This window comes from Lissotriton vulgaris, chromosome 3_1 (genome assembly GCF_964263255.1).
Source record: "Lissotriton vulgaris chromosome 3_1, aLisVul1.2, whole genome shotgun sequence".
Taxonomy (NCBI): domain Eukaryota; kingdom Metazoa; phylum Chordata; class Amphibia; order Caudata; family Salamandridae; genus Lissotriton; species Lissotriton vulgaris.
This window is the reverse complement of record NC_141689.1, coordinates 335,889,083-335,909,295: the sequence shown is the minus strand read 5'-3', so window position 1 is coordinate 335,909,295 and position 20,213 is coordinate 335,889,083. Positions and strand designations below refer to the sequence as shown.

The 20,213-nt window shown below is 49.2% G+C and overlaps 1 protein-coding gene across 2 annotated transcripts in view; it reads right to left on the bottom strand.

Annotated features, from left to right (window-relative positions):
* NIPBL (NIPBL cohesin loading factor) overlaps positions 1-20,213 on the bottom strand; it is a 1,086,041-nt gene that overhangs the window by 799,705 nt on the left and 266,123 nt on the right. For both annotated transcript variants that reach the window (XM_086960544.1, XM_086960543.1), the window contains exon 10: positions 13,574-13,654. In XM_086960544.1, the coding sequence (XP_086816670.1) occupies positions 13,574-13,654 (81 nt within the window). The remainder of the gene's footprint in view (positions 1-13,573; positions 13,655-20,213) is intronic.

Sequence of the window (20,213 nt, the reverse complement as noted above, 5' to 3'; positions counted from 1 at the left end):
GACCCAGCTCGACGAGACCCGGCTTCCCTGGCACCTCTGACCTCTACTCACCTCTACAGCAAAGCTGAGAACTGTGAGTGCGACGAGACCTCGAGGGACCGACGATCGCCAAGACTGCACAACTTCTTTGTAACAAGCCCACCGTGTGCTCCACTGGTGAGTGCTTTGGGGTCCGAGAAGCCCCAACCCTGAGCAGCTCCAGCACCGAAGATCAGCCCTCCAGCATCTCCACGATCTGCGTGGGGCCCTTCTGCTTTTGCGTGCTCACCGCGCTGTGTGGCTACTAGCCGGCTGGCTTGTGGCCTTCTACACGATGCCCGACGACATCACTGCTGCTGGTCTGGTTGCTCCAGACTGGCCCTTGCTTCCTTCTTCAAGAGAGGCACCCCGGACCCTCCTGGTCCACTCCAGACGCCATTTTGAGTCCACCGCGTGGGCTTGAATTTGCCAAGGCTTTGTTGCCCAATCCTGGGTCCAGCGACGCCGACAGCATCAAACTTCGTGGGACAGCTCGCTCCTCCATCCTGGTCGCCGACAACGCCTCCTGGTCCGTGAGATCTGCGAGCACAGCGTCACCCACTCACCTAGTCGAGGTGACTACCATCCGGTGCCCTCCTGGTGCCACCTGACTACTGGCTAGTAGTCTCGAACTTGGTCCCCTCTGCTTTCAGGTGTCATCTTCCTTCGATCCAGGCTTGGATCCATCGAACTTTCTTCACTGGTCGCCTGCCAGCAACTTCTTTCTTCCAGGCTCCTGGTCCGTCTACGAGGATTCCCAACGTCTTTTGAGACCTATGCAGCTGCAGCCCCTGGGCTAGGTAACTTCGGCATTTCGGTGCCCCAGCATAGCCTCACTATCCAAGGGTCAGAATCCACTTTCGTTTTCCTCCTACCAGGTCGGGTTCGCCCGAGAACACTAACTTTGTCATTACTAGCTACCATAGACTTTGTCCCGCATCATGCGTGAGAGTGCACACTCTGCACCCGAGTCCCCTAGGCCTCCTATAAGTAATCTGAAGATTCTATAGTCAAGACCTAGCGATTCCAAAGCCTATTAGTACTGTACTTACCTGCTAGTAATTTCGCATTCCACTTTCAGAGTATATGGTTTTCCGTGCCCCTCGGGCATTTGTATATACTGTGCTAACTTAAGTATTTTTGTAAGAGTTTTGGTTTGTGCTTAGTACCCTGTCCTCATAAAGAGTACAGGGCTGTTGTGATTCTTAATAAATATCTTGTTTATTTTCATAACACTTGTGTGGTGTCCTTTCACTGGGTATTCAAGGGGTATATGTGTGGTATAACAGCTGGCGTAACACGCCCTCTCGAGTCTTTAGCCTTAGACTGCTCGTATCCACGCTACTAGGATAGCTGGTCTATAAGGTTGACTTACAACCAATCATCAATAAGGGTTGCTGGACTGATACATAGTGTTCACTAGAATAGTGAGCACTGCATATCAGGCCACCTTCTCACAATGTGACTACAATAACAAGTGAAACCAGACTCTCAAAGTTTCAACATTTCTTCATAATGAACGATACTAATCATGTATCTGGATCCCTGATTCATATTTTACAATTCCCACATTCGTGTTACGATGTCATTCATATATCAATCTTCTTTACAAATAGGTTAACAATATCTCCAAGTTAATAAAGATCCTTTGCCCGGGGAGGCGGGAGGGTTGCTTATGGCTTTGAAGAGGATACCCCTGAAAGAGAACTAGGATTACAGGTAAGTAACTAATCCTTCTGTTCCAGGGGATCCTCATCAATAGTCATAAGCATTAGAATAGAATAGCGAGCCTCAACTCATCTCCCTGCGGGCAAAGGAGTAACAAAACAGTAATAACATTACTAAGCCTAGAAACAAATAAGCTCGTACAGGCCGCAGGCTATCCAAATAGATTCCTCAAAGAGGCTTATCCTACTTGAGTATCAGCCCTGGAATCAGATTCTAGACAGTAATGCCTTGTAAAGGTATGAACTGATCTCCAGGTTGCAGACATGCAAATCTCTGACATAGGGACATCATGCAGGAAAGCTACTGTGGCCGCTTTCCCCCTAGTAGAGTGTGCTTTAGGTGACAAAAGTAAAAAAAAGCCAATTTAATACAAGCGACGATCCATCTGGAGATGGATCTCTTGGCAGCTGGAAAACCCGTTCTCAGCGGACCATAGTTGATAAACAATTGGTCTGTCTTCCTACTCTCTTTGGTCTGTTCCAAATAAAATTTAAGGACTCTTTTGAGATCTAAAGAGTGCAGAGACCGCTCAGCCGGGGTCGTAGGGTTTGGAAAAAAAGAAGGAAGAGAAATAGACTGATTTAAATGAAAATCAGAGACAACCTTAGGTAAAAACGATGGATGTGCCCTTAAGACTACTCTGTTGTGATGGAAAACAGTGTAGGGTTCTTTTGTACACAGCGCTTGTATTTCACTTACTCTGCGCGCTGATGTAATTGCAACTAGAAAAGCGGCCTTCCACGATAGGTGTTGCAAGGAAGCTCTGTGGATGGGTTCAAAGGGGGGGGGGGCATCAACTTAGACAATACTAGGTTTAATTCCCACGGAGGAGAAGGGTTTCTAACAGGGGGGAACACTTTATTCAACCCCTGTAAGAAGTCCTTGACCACCTCCATCTGGAAGAAGGAGGGCTGAGTAGGAGACTTCCTATAAGCCGTAATGGCAGAGAGGTGCACCCTGATCGACGCATATTTAAGACCAGATCTTGCTAGGCACAGCAGGTAAGGCAGAATCACATCCTCCTGTGCTGATGAGGGATCAAAGTGACGTTCTCTGCACCAAAGAAAAAACCTCTTCCACTTAAACGCATAAGACGTTATTGTGGAGGGTCGTTTCGCTTCCTTTAAAATGTGCATACAATCAGGTGGCAAATTTAAATGTCCGTATTGTAGGACCTCAGGAGCCATGCTGTTAAGTGCAGTGAGGGAAGGTTGGGATGCAGAATCCTCCCCCTCATCTTGGTCAGCAGGTCCGGCCTGCAGGGCAGTCTCCTGGGTGGAAGCACCGACAGCTGTAGAAAGTCCGGGTACCACCACTGCCGAGGCCAGTCTGGGGGACTGCTTGAAGCTCCAGCATGTTGATATGGTAGGTCTGTTTTGCTGACCACCTTCCTTGAATCTGCAGACACCCCATGTGTGCTTCCCAGCCTTGGAGAGACGCATCTGTGACTATAGACTGTCGTGAGAGGTTGGTGAAAAGGCACTCCCATCAGAAGGTTGCGAGGGTGAGTCCACGATTTGATGGAGGTCTTCGTCACCTGGGAAAGAAAAATCTGGTCTTCCCAGAGCCCTGTCGACTGATCCCATTGATCCTCCAGAGCCTGCTGCAAAGGTCGCATCTTCAGCCTGGCGTGAGGAATCAGGAAGATGCAGGACGCCATGGAACCCAGCAGAGACGCTACTTGACGCGCTGTTGGATTCTGGGACTAGCAGAACTCTGCACTTCTGCTGCATAGAAAATACTCTCCTCCGAAGGACACGCTTTTTCCAATTCTGTATCCAGAAAGGAGCCCAGGTAATGTATGGATTGGGTTGGTAGTTGTACTGACTTCTCCATGTTGACGTGGAGGCCGAGTCTGTGCAATTGTAGCAGGCAAAGGTGGAAGTCGTTCTCTACTTGTTGAAGAGATTGGCCTTTTATGAGCCAGTCGTCTAGGTAGGGATAGACGAAAAGTCGTTTTTTGTGCAGAAAGGCTGCCACCACTGCCATGCATTTGGTGAAGACTCTAGGCGCCGACTTTAGCCCAAAAGGCAGGACCCTGTACTGGTAGTGTTTGCTGCCCACCAGAAACCTTAAAAACCTCCGATGTCGCATGGCAATTGGAATGTGGAAGTAGGCATCTTGCAAGTCCATCGAACACATCCAATCTCCTACCTGCAGATGTGGACATATTTGGTGAAGAGCAAGCATGCAGAACTTCTCCTTGACTATGTTCTTGTTCAGAACACGAAGATCCAGGATGGGCCGGAACTTGTTTTCCTGATCTTTTTTGGGGGACAAGAAAGTATCTGGAGTAGACTCCTTTTCCCCTTTGAGAGGGAGGCACCTCTTCTATAGCTCGTTTTTGGAGAAGAGCCTTCACCTCATTCGGAGCAGATAGAGTTGGTGCGGACGAGATTTCTTTGGGTGAATGTCCTGTTGAGGCGCACGGAAACGAAGAACATATCCATTGCACAGTGTATTCAGCACCCACCGATCGTTTGTGATGCTGCCCCACTCTGCCAGATGTTTTGAAACTCTTCCTCGCACTGGAGTGGACAACGGCGATAGAGGAAGCCAGTGCTCATTGTTTTCCTCCTCTCGTCGAAGTAGAGGACTGCTGGTGACTACCTCTAGCTCAGTTGGCTTTACCACCCCGAAACTGGGTCTTGCCCTGGGATTTGTTCTGCGACCACTGAGGGGTTTGAACCCTCTGTTGAGCCCCTCTGCCTTTGTTGGTCTTTAAACGGTGTTTAAACTTTTTCTTTTTTTCTAGGCCAACTGCCTTGACGGTGTCGAGCTCGGCTTTCATCTGACTCATTTGGTCATCCGTGTGTTGGCCAAAGAGAGATGTGCCGGTAAACGGGAGGTTCAGAATGAGTTGTTGCGCATCGGGCTTGAGGCCTGTCAGGCGCAGCCACGACGAACGTCTGGCACATACCCCATGGGCAAAGGTATGTCCCGCCAGTATTGCTCCATCTGCAGCAGTGCTAATTATCTGATTAGCCTCCAGGCTTCCTTCCGTCAGGGTCTCCTTAAAGTCTTGCTGGTCCTCCTTAGGCAATTTAGATTTAAAACGCTCCATTGAGTCCCATAAGGCTCTATCGTACCTGCCTAAAAGCGCAGCCGCGCTAGAAACCTTCAGCGTCGAAGCGGCAGAACTGCAGACGTTGCGGCCCCACGAGTCTTGCAACTTGCTGTCCTTGTCAGGAGGAGTTGAGGAGGAGGGAGAGACTGAGTGGGTTTTTCGTTCCGCCGCCACAACTACTGAGTCGACAGGAGGGTCCGCTTTCACAAAGATCGGATCAGAGGGTGCGGCCTTATACTTCTTCTAGATGCAGGCCGGCACCGCTTTTACTGATGCTGGAGCCAGGAACACATCATTGACAGGATCCATGATCCCTGGGACCAACAGTAGCACTGGAGGGGACCCCGACTTGGTGAAGAGTCTCAAAGATCACTGTTGTGGAGACCTGTGGCACAGACAGCTCAATGTTCAATTTCAGTGCACCCCTCTGTAGGACATCATGGTAGGTGTTGATATCATCCACCGGGGAAACCCTAAAGAAAGGGCTATCAACCAAGGTCGGGGAGTAATATCGTATGGAAGAGCAGGTAGAAGAGGTAGCTGGTGTTCGAGCTCTTCTTTCTCGAGATCTTCTGGCTGGTACCTCCTGTCTAGGGGAACGATTGAGTCTCCTCTCGCGAGACCTCCCTAAACTTTCTTCTCGTGCAGGGGAACGAGATGCAGCTTGTCTCACAGGCGATCTATTCTCTGCACCTGGAAGGGCTGTGTCTATACACTTCCTCGAGCAGTCTTTGCAGTGGAGATCTGTGCACTGGGCTGACATATTCCTGCAGCCGTCTTGTGGCTCCTGAGTCTCGCCAATTGTGCAGAGGCCTATTCCATCTGGGAGACAACTGCACACCCTCAGTGGGAGGTCTGCGGGCAGGACTCCTGGATCTTGACTGGGATCTGGAAGAGCCCGAAGAGTGGCGGGAGGCTGATTCAGTCACTAGGATCACTGAACCATCCCTGGATCTTGTAGCAGAGCGATCAGCTCGCTCATGTTATCTCGACGTCGATCTGGACCGTTCATGGTGCCTCGACGTCTAATGCTCCGAAGGCGCATGCCTCGACCCCGAGCGATGATGACCTCTCTACCTCAACCGGCGCGGCTCTGCCGTCGACGAGGTCCTTTCCTTCGACGCCGACTCTCTGTGGCGCCGGTGGATCAAGCAACCTCAACGTCGTATGCCTCGACGGCGAACGGCGTGATGAATGATGGTCTCTCGACGTCGAGCGGCGTTGTGTGGCCGACGACGGAGCTTCCTGTCTTGACATCGAATGTCTATGTGACGTCGGCGGAGGGGTATTGGTCGCCCTCGACGGCGAACGGCGACGCAACGTCGATGAAGATCTCCTTGACGCCGATCGACGCCTGGTTGTCGACGGCGGAGGACTTGGGGCTCTCTATGTCGGTCGCTTAGCCTGCGACGACTGAGGTGAGCCAGCTCTCGACGCCGAACATCGTGACGACGCCGAAGGCGGAGGCTCCTAACTACTCGTCGCTGAACATCGCCTGGTTGACATCAGCGGAGGAGTCTCACTTCTCGACGCCGGTCGTCGCCTGGTTGATGACGGCGGAGGGGTCTTATCTATCGACGCCGATCGTCGCCGAGTTGACGATGGTGGAAGGTCTGGACGTCTCGACGACGACATACCTGATCTTGACGGCGAGCCAACCGTAGACAGTGATACACATCGTTTTTTTGAAGAATGACCCAGCGCCAAGCTCGCTGAAGCTGCAGGATGAGAAGGCTCACCCTTTGAAGGTTCTCTGGACCTCTTGGAGCTCTTCTTGGCTGGGGACCTCCCTCTAGAAGACCTATGGGCTAGGCCATAGACACAAATCCTCTCTCTGTCTTTTAAAGTTCTTGATGACAGAGATTGACAGTGAGGGCAGGGCAGGTTCTTGGGTCATGGTCTTCAGGTAAGCACAGAATGCATACCTCATGGCTGTCCGTCTTTGCCTTCTTCTTGCCACAAGAAGGGCATTTGTCAAAAAGGGAAGGCATTTTAAGATGAAAAAGCCAACCAACAAGAGAAAACCTACTTGACTAGATGAAAAACGTCGAAGTAAGGTCAAAAAATTTGAAAACTGAGTGAATTTTCTGTCAGAAAACAGAAAAAGAGTGCAGCTGTATAACCAGGATCCTTTCTGAAGGAGCCGGAAAGAACAACTGACCCAACTGTCACCCCTGAGGCATGATGGGATACTGGGGGTCATGAGTGCCTAGAAGCTTGTTTCCGGTCCAGGGAAGCAATGGCTTGGCAGTTCGGGCTGGACTGTTCCCATGAGGCACAGGGTCAGACTGATTTGCATATACCCATGTCTGAACTGGGGTGGCAGAGTGGGCTAAAGAACGGTGATGGATTAAACCCAGATCTGTTGACTGGGTGTGAGTGTTTGATTGATTCAGATTCTCCGTCCATCACCACCACCCCTTTTTGTACTGCTAAAAGGCACGGTGTCAGTTTTTTTTGTAGCATGCAGCTACAGGTTAGTTTGTCAGTCTTTTCAGACTGTGTGTTTGCAATGCAGCCTGGGAGCCTTCTATGCTTTCAGGATATAATGAGAATTTCTACTGCTTTTTCAGCATTAAAAAAGTTTTAAAACAATCTGTGGTGTTGTTTTTCATGTTTCTAATGCATATGTTTCATGTATGGTGGAAATTCTTTACAGCATAATCCAGCTCTATTGTGTATTTTGCTGAGATTGCTTGTTTTATATATATGAAGAGCTCTAATTGGAGCGAAACACTGTGTCAGGGGTTGCTTTTACTCATTTCAGGTTGGCTTGAGTTGGTATTTCACTAATCCAAAACTGTAATATTGTGCCTGGAGTGATAAATGGCTTTTGTAATTTTCTATCTCGGCAAGGACAGCACTGTACTACTCCTATGCTTAAAGACTTTGCTGTATAAATTGCAAAAGACTGTCATTTTCTATCTCGGCGTGGATAGCACTGTGCTAATCCTATGCTTAAAAACTTTGATGGAAAAACAGACATTTGAGGTGAGCAGATCTAGAGTGTCGCTGGTGTTGAGAGTGCTCTAACAGGGGCTGCTTTCCACCTAAACTTGAGAACTACCCAGAGTTCCCTCCTTTTTTGTGTGTGTGTATATATATATATATATATATATATATATATATACACACACACATATATATGAGTATACATATGTGGGGGACATATAATATAGTGTTTCCGGGGTCCTGAGCATGGGTGGGAATATTCTAATGCTTATGACTATTAATGAGGATCCCCTGGAAGAGAACTGCCATTTCTATACTAGTTTTACCTTTTTGTGTCAACCTGTTTCTATCACACCAGGGCCTCAATAGGGTCCTGGTGTATTTTAAAAAGAGGGGGTGGTGAAAAACTTTAGAGACCATGATGGTTCAATGGTGCTTTTTCTGTCTCAGAACGCTCACGTTTTCAACCAGATATCATGTGTGCCGAAAGGGCATGAACGGTGTCTATATAAGCACCTCCCACCATTTCTTTTTGCAACTTTCTACAACAGGAGCACTGAGCCATGAAGAGCACTGGCCAACAACTCGGTCTCTAGAAATCTGTTCACTTAGCGGGGAGGACAGGTGGATGGGTAAGGAATCTGTGGCTAGATAGAATATCTACCAGATAAGTTGTTACCAAAGGTAAGTAACTTGTTCACCTGATGAAGGCTTCTAAGTGCAGATTTCTTACCTTAGAACTACCCAAGCTATACCTCCCCATAGGTGGGTCTGCAAAACAATTTCTCACTAAAAAGTCGTGCAGGATTAAAAGGAAAGTGTACATCCCTACGGACCGGACTGCCCAGGCTGTAGTACTTGGTAAAAGTGTACAGAGATGCCCACGTTGCTGTGGCATATGTCCACAACAGGAACTCAGTGTACTAAATAAGTGGCCGCAGCCTTGCTTCTCGTGTAATGAGCACAAAACCCTCAAAGGCTTGTTCTTGGACAATGCGTAGCAGATTTTAATACGTAGCATGATCCATTGAGAGATAGTCAATTTCTGTACCAACTTCCCTTTCTGGCCTTTAACATACCCCACGAAGAGTCGCTGGTCCACCCAACAATTTTCTGCAGTCAAGGTAGACCCACGACACTCTTTTTGGGTCCAGCCTGTGGAGTCGCTTTTCTTCAGAGGCATGAGGCAGACCAGGTGAAGGGATGCCTGGCTGCCAAGAGGGCATTACGGACTTCAGGTGGAAGGTTGAAAGATGTCAACTGTAGCTACTCAATCTCCAGGCATGAATGAGGAGAGTTGACAGGTTCAGGTGGCGAACTCTCCCTATCTCCTGCAACAAAACTTACTCCCAAAGGGGCTTGCTGGTGGTCGGAAGACAGATATTAATTAACAAAAGGGGGGGGGAGAGAAAGAGGGATAGAAGACTAGGACGCCCTCCAAGGACATAACATGAAAAAAAGAAACCCACGGTATTGGTTTCCGGGACCTAGCTTGTGTTGTGGCCTATTGACCAATGTGGTCATGTAGCGCCAATAAAGAAAGAAACATTTCTTTCTAGAGTCCCCTCGACGAAGAGTTCTCTACAAAAAGGGGCGTGTTGCTTTTCGTAGAGAACTGGGATGGCCCCAATGATGAAGCATGTCAACGTGGGGCAACCCCCGTGAGTGAGGGGACTCTAGAAAGAAATTTTTCTTTCTTTATTGGCTCTACATGACCACATTGGTCAATAGGCCACAGCACAAGCTAGGTCCCGGAGGACAGATAACCATGCTTAGCAACTTGGGATACTAGACTCGCCAAGCCTAAAAAATGACTTCACCCTGGCCGTTCCGGATCTTCCTGAGCACTCTGGGCAGGAGTGGTATGGGCGAAAAGGCATACAGGAGGACTGAGCTGCACTAGAGTCAAAAAGTCTCTGAGCGAAAGTGGCCTTGCAAACTACGGTGTGCAAAACTGTGGATAATGCACGTTCTCAGTGGTGGTGAACAGATCTAACCAAGGTTCTCCCAACTGAAGAAAGACCTTGCACCACCTCCAGACAGACGCCATTCATGATCCACTAAACATCTTCAGCTGAGTTCATCCGCCCTGGCGTTCACAAGACATGGTAGTTGTTGGACGATCCAGGGATAAGCTCTGATGTTCCAGCCAAGTCCAAGGGCACAGGGCCTCTAGACCAGGGGTACACAACCCCAAACGATGCTAGTGTTGTCTGTAAACACCTGCTTTAGCCTTCTCTTGATGAAGGGTAGAAAGGCTTTCAATGTCAGCCAGATCACTGAGCTCCTGCAGGTTGAAGGGGCATTTGGATTCAGCAGGTGACCAGAGTCCTCTGATCTCCACCTCTCCCAGATGGATGCCCCTTCCCAGGAGTGACGCATCGGTCACTAGTGTCAGATGTGGCTAAGGAAGGGAGAGGGGTGTGGCACTGACCCAATCGCAGTTTGTTAACCACCACAGCAGATCTTTTGCAGTGCCCCCTGAGATCTGAACCATGTGGGAGAGATTCCCCTGATGCTGCACCAACTAGAACTTCAGGTCCCACAGAAGAGCCCAGATATGCCAGCGGGCATGTGTAACAAGCAAGATGCAGGAGGTCATGAGGCCCAGCAGCCTCCGAGTTAATCTCAAAACACAAAATAGAGGCAGAGACATCAGTATCATAGCCTGAGTATCCCTAACTCGTTGTTCGGGAGGATAAGCCTGAAACCGCTCCGATGAAAGGGAGCATCCGAGAAGGGGTCAGGTGTGACTTTGGCACGTTTATAGTTAACCTAAGCGAGTGCAAGAGGTCCACCATAGTCTAGACCAGGGAAAAGACTGCCTAGGGAGAGCCTGCCTTTAACAGCCAGTCATCAAGATAGCGGAAGACTGGCACTCATGATCTCCGCTGATGAGCTGCAACACAGTTATCACCTTGGTGAACACCCAAGGGGTGCTGGTGAGGCCATAGGGGAGTACAGTGAACTGAAAGTGCTTGTGACCTACTGATGGTAATGTCTGTGGGCAGGAGGAATGAGAATGTGGAAGTATCCCGCAAGTTCAACGCTACCATTGAGTATCCCAGATCCAGGCAAACAGGACTTGAACGAGCATGAGCATTTTCAATTTCTTCCTTTTTCAGGAAAAAATTGGGAGGGTGCAGGGCTACGATAGTACAAAGGCCTCAGACTTTCTTGGGCATGAGAAATTTGTGGGAATAGTAACCATAACCTACTCCTGATGCCAGCACCCTTTCTATGGCTCCCTTTGCCAAAAGAGCCACCACTTCCTGGCGGAGTAAGGAGACATGGTCTTTTGTCCGCCTGTCGTAAGTGGGTGGCATGGGTGGCGGGGTGGTCACAAAGGGGAGGGAGTAGCCCCTCCAGACAATTTAGAAAACCCAACAGTCTGATGGTACTGACCTCATGTGGTGAAAGTGATGATGCATCCTTTTGCCCACTGGTTGTTCATGGTGGTTGGAGGGCAAACTAAAGAGGCTTGGAGGCTGCGACTGCCGGGGTGGTGGACTGGGCTGACCTCTATCTGCCTGACCCACGTGGTCTGTGGGTGCAGTGTCTGGGAACCTTGTGGGCTATGGTGGGTGGGCGGGTGAAGACGCGGCTGGAACCCCCTTCAGTGGCCACAAAAGGAACGGAAGGCAGACTCACGCTGACAGCAGCCATGGAAAGGCCCAAGGACCTGGCCGTAGCTCTACTATCTTTGAAGGAATCCAGAGCAGAGTCCACCTGGTCTCCAAAAAGATGGGAGCCAACACATGGAATGTCCAGAAGCAAAGCTTGGACATTCCCTGAAAAGCCAGTCATCCTCAGCCAGGCGTGGCCCAAACGGGCGCCGGGGTAGACACCGCCCTGAATAGCCAGTCTCGCCTAGCCCACATCGCATTGTGAACTTATCTGCATCTCTCCCATCAGCCATAGCTTAGGAGAGTATGGCCCAGGCCGCCTCCAGGACCATAGGCAGCACCTGCACAATCGAATCCCAAAGGGGATGGGAGTGGTAGACAATGTACCAGGATTTACTCAGGAAGTGGAGGCTTGGACCACCAAGCTCTCCAGAGTGGGATGTTGAGTGGGGAGAGAGAAGTCCCCTGCGGGGGTGGGACACAGTCCCAGAGTAGAATGTCTAAGGATTTGGTTAAACAGAATAAGGTGTTTAGATGGGCAGACTCCTGACAAGCACCGCAGTCAAGACGGTCTTCTTCACAGCCACAGTGGGTAGCGGACGTTCCAGGACCTCAGTAGCCCTCCTCACAACCATAGCAAATGAAGCTCCCTCCTCAACAGCCAGGGTAGAAGGCGAGACCAAGCCAGTATCGGGGGAAGTGCCCAGTCCACTGGTATTCGACAAAATTCTCACACCAGTAAATACTGGTGTCTAGCGGCTGGTATTCTTCAGGGCCCAGTGGCCGCTCTCAAATCTTCCCCAAACCCTAGCCCATAGGAGAGGTGCTACGGAAGGTTGAGGTGGCTTGACCGGCGCCGGCCCTCATCTGTCTGTGGATCCAAGGGGGCCGACTGGTGCCTAACGTGGACCCTGCTGGAAGGCACCCAGTAGCGGCCCCTTCTGAACCTGAGGGAATTAAGGCGCTCCAGCGAGGACAGACCGCCTCAAAATTCTCGGAGCTGGGTGGGGTTCACTCTCGCTCCTAAAAACGCCGGGAGGCGCCGAGAGGACCCAGGTGCAACATCAGACCCAGGCTTCAAGTGTCAACGCTCCCTTGTCTCGGTGGATGACTTCGACGGACGGGGTGAAATAAAAGACCTATTAAGATGTCTTGCTCTTCTTCTTGTGGGACTAACCGGAGTGGGATGACAGACGAAGAGCGATGGCTCCAAGACCGATCCCAGGACTGCTCGACCGAGATGCAGAGTGCTGCATACCGAGAGGCAAGGAGCTTGAGTGATCGTGGCCTTGGGGTGCATGGCGTGACAATCAATTAAGTCCTTGGCACCGTGGTCGCACTTAAGATACCAGAGAAACAAGGTGTGGATCTGTTACCGACATAAGTTAGTGACAGGTGCTACAAGACTAGAATGTATCTTCCTTGTTGATGTCTCTGCCAGGCCACGAGTCAATTCTAAACAACAATTCTACAAAAAGACAACAAAAAAAAACAGTCAAAATATGACTCTGAGCAGCGGTCTCTGGATCTGAGCTGACTGGCGTGGAAATAAAAGAACTGACATCAGAGCACTGGTGTTGCATCTATATAGGCACCATGCCCATCACTCCTAGCATGAACGCCTTCTACCAGCGTGCAGGGGTACTGCTCATGGAAAGAATTTCAGATCCAGTCGGACGCCTGGGGAAAATTCTACTGTAAGGAATCTGCAGCTAGAAATCTCTATCAGATAAATGAATTAAAACCAAAATATGTTTATAAGTACAGTACACTTTCAGCATAATGTGCCTCACTCAGTGTGACAAGTGATATTGGCCAAAGTGGTTCAACATTATGAGAGATCTTTGAATGGGCACAATATCACTTCCGCCCCAACTTTCACACTCCCTATCCCATGTTAAATTCACCAATTTCTAAGCAGAGAATAAGAACATTGAAGAAGCCAGGTACTTAACTAGAGTAACATTCTCCTTTTGCAATTTCTTTACATTTATAAAGGTTTTATTTATACCGTGGATGTTAAGGAATTGATTGATTAATGTTGGTGAACTCTTCGCATTCAAAAACCCTCAAATGTCAGCCTTATCTTTACCATCCAATAAATTAGTTTGCCAATATGCTGGAATCCAAAGTCTAACTTTAGACCCAACGCATTACATTACTTAACAAGGGGTCTTCTTACCGCAGTCACAAGCTTGATGGCACACAACTGTAGTTCACTGACATTTTCCACAAAAAAAGGTGTTATTCCCATGGATGATATCTGAACAAAAAATAAGAATATTTTATTGAAGTTGACCAAGACAACACACATTTTACACCTTTAATAATTATGCACATTTGGTAATGTATATAAATTGTACTGGCAAGATGCCTCAATTGTTTTTATATGTATTCTGTGTTCATAAAATTGTGAGCTTTGTGCTTAAGGCGCCAGAAAGTTGTGCTACCAGGTTAATTGGACAATAAACCAACATTTCACTAAACACCGAATAAAAGAAAGCAGAAAAAAAGGTTACTTCCTGTGATACCAAAATTTGTGGTACATACATATTCATCCCGTAGATTCCACATCTTATGAGCTACATACAAGCTCCAGACTGGATATGAAAACTTTCCACATCAAGCGTTTTCCACACGGCATCATGCAGATTTAGCCACAACACACCCGCTGAAGATGACAGTATATTTGGTGCTAATCGGCAAACAGACATCAATTCCTGAACTTTTTCTTCATCTAGGTGTGCAGAAAGGAACAAACAAGAACAAATACAGCAGATAAGAAACTTGCCTACAGTGGGTTCCTATTAGTCAAAGACCTAACTCAGGAGAAGGGAGGGTAGTGAGAAATCTGCTATAGATAATGTAGCCACAAAAAGTACTTTTGTCTGATGGATAAATCTTCCATGCAGATTTCTCAGCCAATTAACGGAGTCTCAAATAACTGCTTGGAGGTAAAAAACAGGCTGTGGAGGAGGATCACAGTAAATAAACACAAGGACTCCTCTCTTCGGAAGTGAAGCCTTTACTGGGTAAAGAGTGCCAGCAGGACCTTGCTCAAGGATAACACTCAGAGAAATATCTACTGAATTAGCAACAAGAGGCAGAGGTCAAATATAGGTCTTAGACCCTCAACAACTGTTGTGAAAAAAAAACTAAAGAGATTAGAATCCCAGAGGGAAGGGTGCAGCTCTTGCAGAGGAGCTGGACGAACAAATGATCTGTACTGTAGACCATCTCCCAATTCATGGAAATATGGTATACTCTCCCCAAAACAATTCTGGTGGTTTAAAAGAGGAGTGAGGTTCAGAGGATTTGAGTTGGCTAGGTTGGCCACATCACTCCAGGTCCTCATCGACACTAGTTCCAGTCCTGAAGTTTTCACCTAGAAATCACTTATCAGGTGTGTTTGGGCTATTCGCACAACGAAGGAAAAAAACAGACAATACTTAGAATGCATTAGACTGACACATCAATCCAAGTCTGAAAACTATGTCCATACTAATCCAAGGAAAGGGATCATCCTAAAGTCAGCAGGGGGTCTGGAAGGTGCAGACACGGGCTTATCTGTTGCTGCTGGTGATGGTATCTTCTAGATTCACTCCCTGACCCAAAAAGAGACTTACATCTCTTACATCTGTTGTTGTGGATCAGCTGAGACAATTGGCACTGCCAGGATAGCTGTGATCTGGAGTAGCCTTGACATCTTCTATATTGCTGATGCTAATTCCTTAAAAGAGGCGTTTTTTGGGGAGATTAATGTCGCAAACCTGTGTTGCTGCGTGGCAAAAGCTCCCTTTTGCCGCCCAGCAACACGGGTTTGCGGGACACCCAGATGAGGAAGACGTAGAATTACAAAGGTCGCAACAGTGAGGTCTATGAGAAATTACGAATTCTAAGCATAAGGAGGGATCCCTGTCCGTTACGACATTAATCTCCCCAAAAAACGCCTCTTAAGGAATTACGAAAGTGACATATACTAAAGTATCATCTCTAGTGAGAAGGGACCCACCTGTTAAGAGGAAAAAGGGAATATATACAAAAATTATTTTGTGGCAGCTAATAGAAATATAGGAGGAGTAAGAATATTTTGTCGCTAACTTGGATTGCTGAAAATCCCAATACTACTGACTGAATTGAAATATCCCCCGGCTTTGGTTATGTAAGAAATGTTTGTATCTACATAGGTCCTGAGGAAGGTGGTGGACAACCCACCGAAACGTGAGTCGACCTTGCGTGGAAGCTATCTTTAACAGCTGATGGTTTAAAATTAGGCAAAAATATTTTTTCTCCTTTTTTGCCATATGATATCAAGATTTTTTTAGATACTGCATTTGTATGGAGTGTGTGGATGGTATTAAGAATGAATGGTAGTGTATGAGTGTTACTGTATTATTATTGCTGTGGTTATATAGCCATGGGGTTATTTATTATAACATTGTTGTTGTATTTGTTGGAATATGTATTTTGCAGAAAATTATATACAAAAAGATTTAAAAAATGTTATAAGAAATGAAAATGCTAAACAAAGAATAATGAAATTCATAAGAAATGAAAATGATAAAGAATAATGAAATAAAATACTAAAGAAACGTTACTCAATAGTTTTGAGATTGATGTTGTGTGTGAATAAAATGAAATAAGCAAATCATGTACAGGACTGAGCAACATCGCAGCCTGGATGTTGGACAACAAATTGCAACTGAACGGGGGTAAAACAGAACTTTTCTGTTTGGTCATTACACCACCCTATGGGGACCCCAACACTGGCCCTCTCAAATGGGCAACTTCCCCACCCCGTCTAAAACAGCACGCAACCTCTGCGTCATTTTTGACGACCAACTATCCATGAAGAACCATGTGATCAAAACTTCTTCCACTTGCATCACTATCATTAAGTGGTCGAGTAAGATCATATGGATGCTTCCCCTGGACACTCGGAAAACCGTGGTCCAGGCCTTAATCACCTCTAGACTGGACTACGGGAACATCCTTCTCCTGGGAGCCTGTAACGAGGTGATCCGTAAACTGCAGACTGTCCAGAACATGGCAGCGCGACTACTCTGCAAATTACCTGCTACATCCCCTACCTCCAACTCCCTACGCACTTTGCATTGGCTTCGTATTGAAAACCGGACAAAATTCAAGGCCGTCTGTATTATGCACAGAATAAACACTGGCCTAGCTCCACCTTACCTTAACTTCTTGGTACAACAATATTGTCCCCCTCGCAATCTGCGATCATCTAGCCAACACTTATTTTCAGTTCCCAGAGTTAAAAAAGCCAGAATGGGTGGCCGCTCTTTCGCCTGGCTTGCCCCCTTGCTCTGGAATTCTCTTCCCCTCCAGATACGAACTGAACCCAACTACCTTAGGTTTCGCAGACAGGTAAAAACTTGGTTATTTAACATCTAACAGTTTTCTTCTGCCTCTCCCCTCTCATCTTTTTGGTTTTAGCGCCGGGAAACCTACGGGTAGCTGAGCGCTTTACAAACTTAACTATAATAATAATGTTGGTAATTAAAAGTATATAGGTCTTGAGAGAATCTCTTCAATACTTGTTCTCTTTTTTCCCCTCTTTTCCCTGACCTTAAAAGTAACGTTAGAGGGGTCCCCTCCTTTACGTGTTTACTTGTCCGCAACACAACCATGTCCGGATGGACAGAGAGGAAAGGAGGTTTGGAAGAAAGAGCCTGGAGCTCACTCACTCTCCTGGCAGAGGTGATGGCAACCAGGAAAGCAGTCTTGAGGGTAAGAAGATGGAGAGGACAGTTGTGAAGAGGCTCGAAGGGAGCGCACATCAGATAAGTTAGTACAAGGTTCAAGTCCCACTGAGGCATCACGAAAGGAACAGGGGGGAACATATGAGTGATGCCCTTCAAGAATATATATACAATGGGGGACTTGAACAAAGATGGCTGATCAGGTAGCCTCAAGAAGGCGTAAAGGGCAGAAAGGTAGCCCTTGATAGTGCCCAGAGCAGAGCCCTGCTAGGCAAGAGAAAGAAGGAAGAGAAGAACCTCAGAAAGAGGGGCATTGAGAGGATCCACAGCCTTTGCTGTGCACCATGCCACAAATTTGTTCCACCTGCAGACGTATACCGACTTTGTGGAGGGACGCCTGGCTGCCAGAATCACAGTACAGACTTCAGGAGGCAAGTCAAATGGCCTCAACTGTCGCCGCTCAATCTCCAAGCATGGAGGTGGAGACTGGACAGGTTCGGGTGGAGGACCGTCCCCTGTTGCTGCGACAGAAGGTCCTCCTGAAGAGGCAGACGAATCGGAGGATCGACTGACATACTGAGTAGCTCGGGATACCAGTACCTTCGCGCCCAGTCCGGAGCCAAAAGGATGACTTGGGCCCGGTCGCGCTTGATTTTCTTCAGCACTCTGGGCAGAAGTGGTATAGGCGGAAAGGCGTACAACAGACCGCAACTCCACTCGCAACGAAAAGCGTCCCCCAGCGAGTGCCGCCTTGGAAATTCCAACGCGCAGAACTGATGACATTGCGCGTTCTCTTCGGTGGCGAATAGATCTAACTAGGGGTCTCCCCACTGCAGAAAGAGGCCTTGCACAACGTCCGAGTTCAGACGCCATTCATGATCCATCATGCACCTTCGGCTGAGCTTGTCCGCCCTGGCGTTCAGAGAACCTGCCAGGTGTTGAACCACCAGGGTCACCCCCGATGTTACAGCCACTGCCAGAGGCGCAGAGCCTCCTGGAAGAGGGTCCACAACCCCACCCTCCCCTGTTTGTTGCCGTTCCACATGGCGGTGGTGTTGTCCGTGAACACATGCACTACACTCCCCCGGACAGAGGGGAGGAATGCCTTCAGTGCAAGCAGGATCGCCTGCAGCTCCAGAAGGTTGATGTGGAGCCTGGACTCCGCCGGAGACCAGAGGCCTCTGATCTCCGCCTCTCCCATGTAGCCTCCCCAGCCCTGGAGGGACGCATCCGTCACAACTACGTACTCGGGTTGGGGAAGGGAGAGGGATCTGCCGCTGACCCAATCGCGGTCCGCGAGCCACCACTGCAGCTGTCTCGCAGTGCCCTCCGAGATCAGAACATGGTCGGACAGGTTGCCCTGATGCTGGGCCCACTGAAACTTAAGGTCCCACTGCAGAGCCCGCATCCGCCACCGGGCGTGATGCACCAGAAGGATGCAGGAGATCAGCCCAAGAAGCAGCAGCGTCAACCTGACCGAGACTTGGATAAAGGCTGAAAGATTGGGATCAGAGCCTGAATATCCAGAACCCGCTGTTCGGGAGGATAAACCCGAAACTGCACCGATTCGAGAACCGCTCCGATGAAGAGGAGCTTCTGAGAGGGGCACAGGTGTGACCGGCACATTGATGGTGCAGGAGGTCCACCGTTGTCTAGAGGTGGCTGACGACTGTCTGGGGCAAGTCTGCCTTCAACAACCAATCGTCGAGGTAGGGGAAGACTGAAACCCCTAACCTGCGCAGATGAGCTGCGACCACCGCCATCACTTTCGTGAACACCCGTGGGGCGCGGGTAAGGCCGAAGGGGAGCACGGTAAACTGAAAGTGCTCGTGGCCTACCGTGAACCGCAGGAAGCACCGGTGGGCCGGCAGGACAGGGATGTGGAAATAAGCGTCCTGCAATCCATCGCTACCATCCAGTCTCCTGGGTCCAGGGCAGTCAAGACCTGAGCCAATGTCAGAATTTTGAACTTCTCCTTCCAGAGGAAGCCGTTGACGTTACGTAGGTCCAAGATCGGGCGCAGGCCCCCTTTGCCCTTCTTGGGTACCAGAAAGTAGTGGGAGTAACAACCACACCCTACTTCTGGCCCAGGAACACGCTTGAAGGCCCCCTTGGCCAAAAGGGCCGTAACTTCCTCTTGCAGAAGTTACAAGTGATCCCCCGACACGCGGTGGTATTGCGGTGGCATGGCTGGAGGGGTCGCCTCGAAGGGAGGGAGTAGCCCCTTCAGACGATTTGCAGCACCCACATGTCAGACGTGACAGTGCGCCAGTGGAAGTGGTGATGGCAAACCCTGCCCCCCACAGGCGTCACATGGGCCTGAAAGCACTGACTAGGAGGGTTTTGAGGCGGATGCTGCAGGGGAAGGTGTGGACTGGCCTCGCCGTTGTTCCCGACCGCCGCCACAGCACTGTGTATTAGTCTGCGGTGAGTGGCTGGCAGCACGTGTGGGAGTGCCCCTTCCTTGCCCACGAAAGGAGCGAAAGGCACCCTTTTGCTGGCGTGGGGCCGAGAGGCCCAAGGACTTGGCCGTAGCCCTGGAGTCCTTAAAACGCTGAAGCGCATGGTCTGCCTTGTCGCCAAAGAGGCGACGGGCATCAAACGGCATGTCCAGAAGGATGGCCTGGACATCGGCCGAAAAGTTGGCGGTCCTCAACCAGGCGTGGTGTCGAACCGCCACCGTCGTTGCCATCGCTCTGCCCAGTGAGTCTGTGGTATCCAGCCCAAAACGGATGGAATACCGTGCCGCATCTCGGCCATCCGCAAGGGCTTGGGCGAGTTTAGTCCGAACCTCCTCCGGACATTGTGGCAGCACGTCCGCGATTGTGTCCCACAGAGTGTGGGAGTAGCGGCCCAAGAGGCATGCAGTGTTGACTGACTGCAGTCCCAAACTTAGGGACGAGAACACTTTCTTACCGAATTGCTCGTACCTCTTGGATTCCTGATCGGGCGGAGCCGTCGGGAATGTGGTTTGGGAAGTAGAGCTCTGGATAACCAGGCTCTCGGGGGTGGGGTGGGTGCATAGGAAGCAAGGGTCGCCCGGAGCCAGGCCGTAGCGTCTGGCCACGTTCCTATCTACAGGCTGATCTGTAGCAGGCT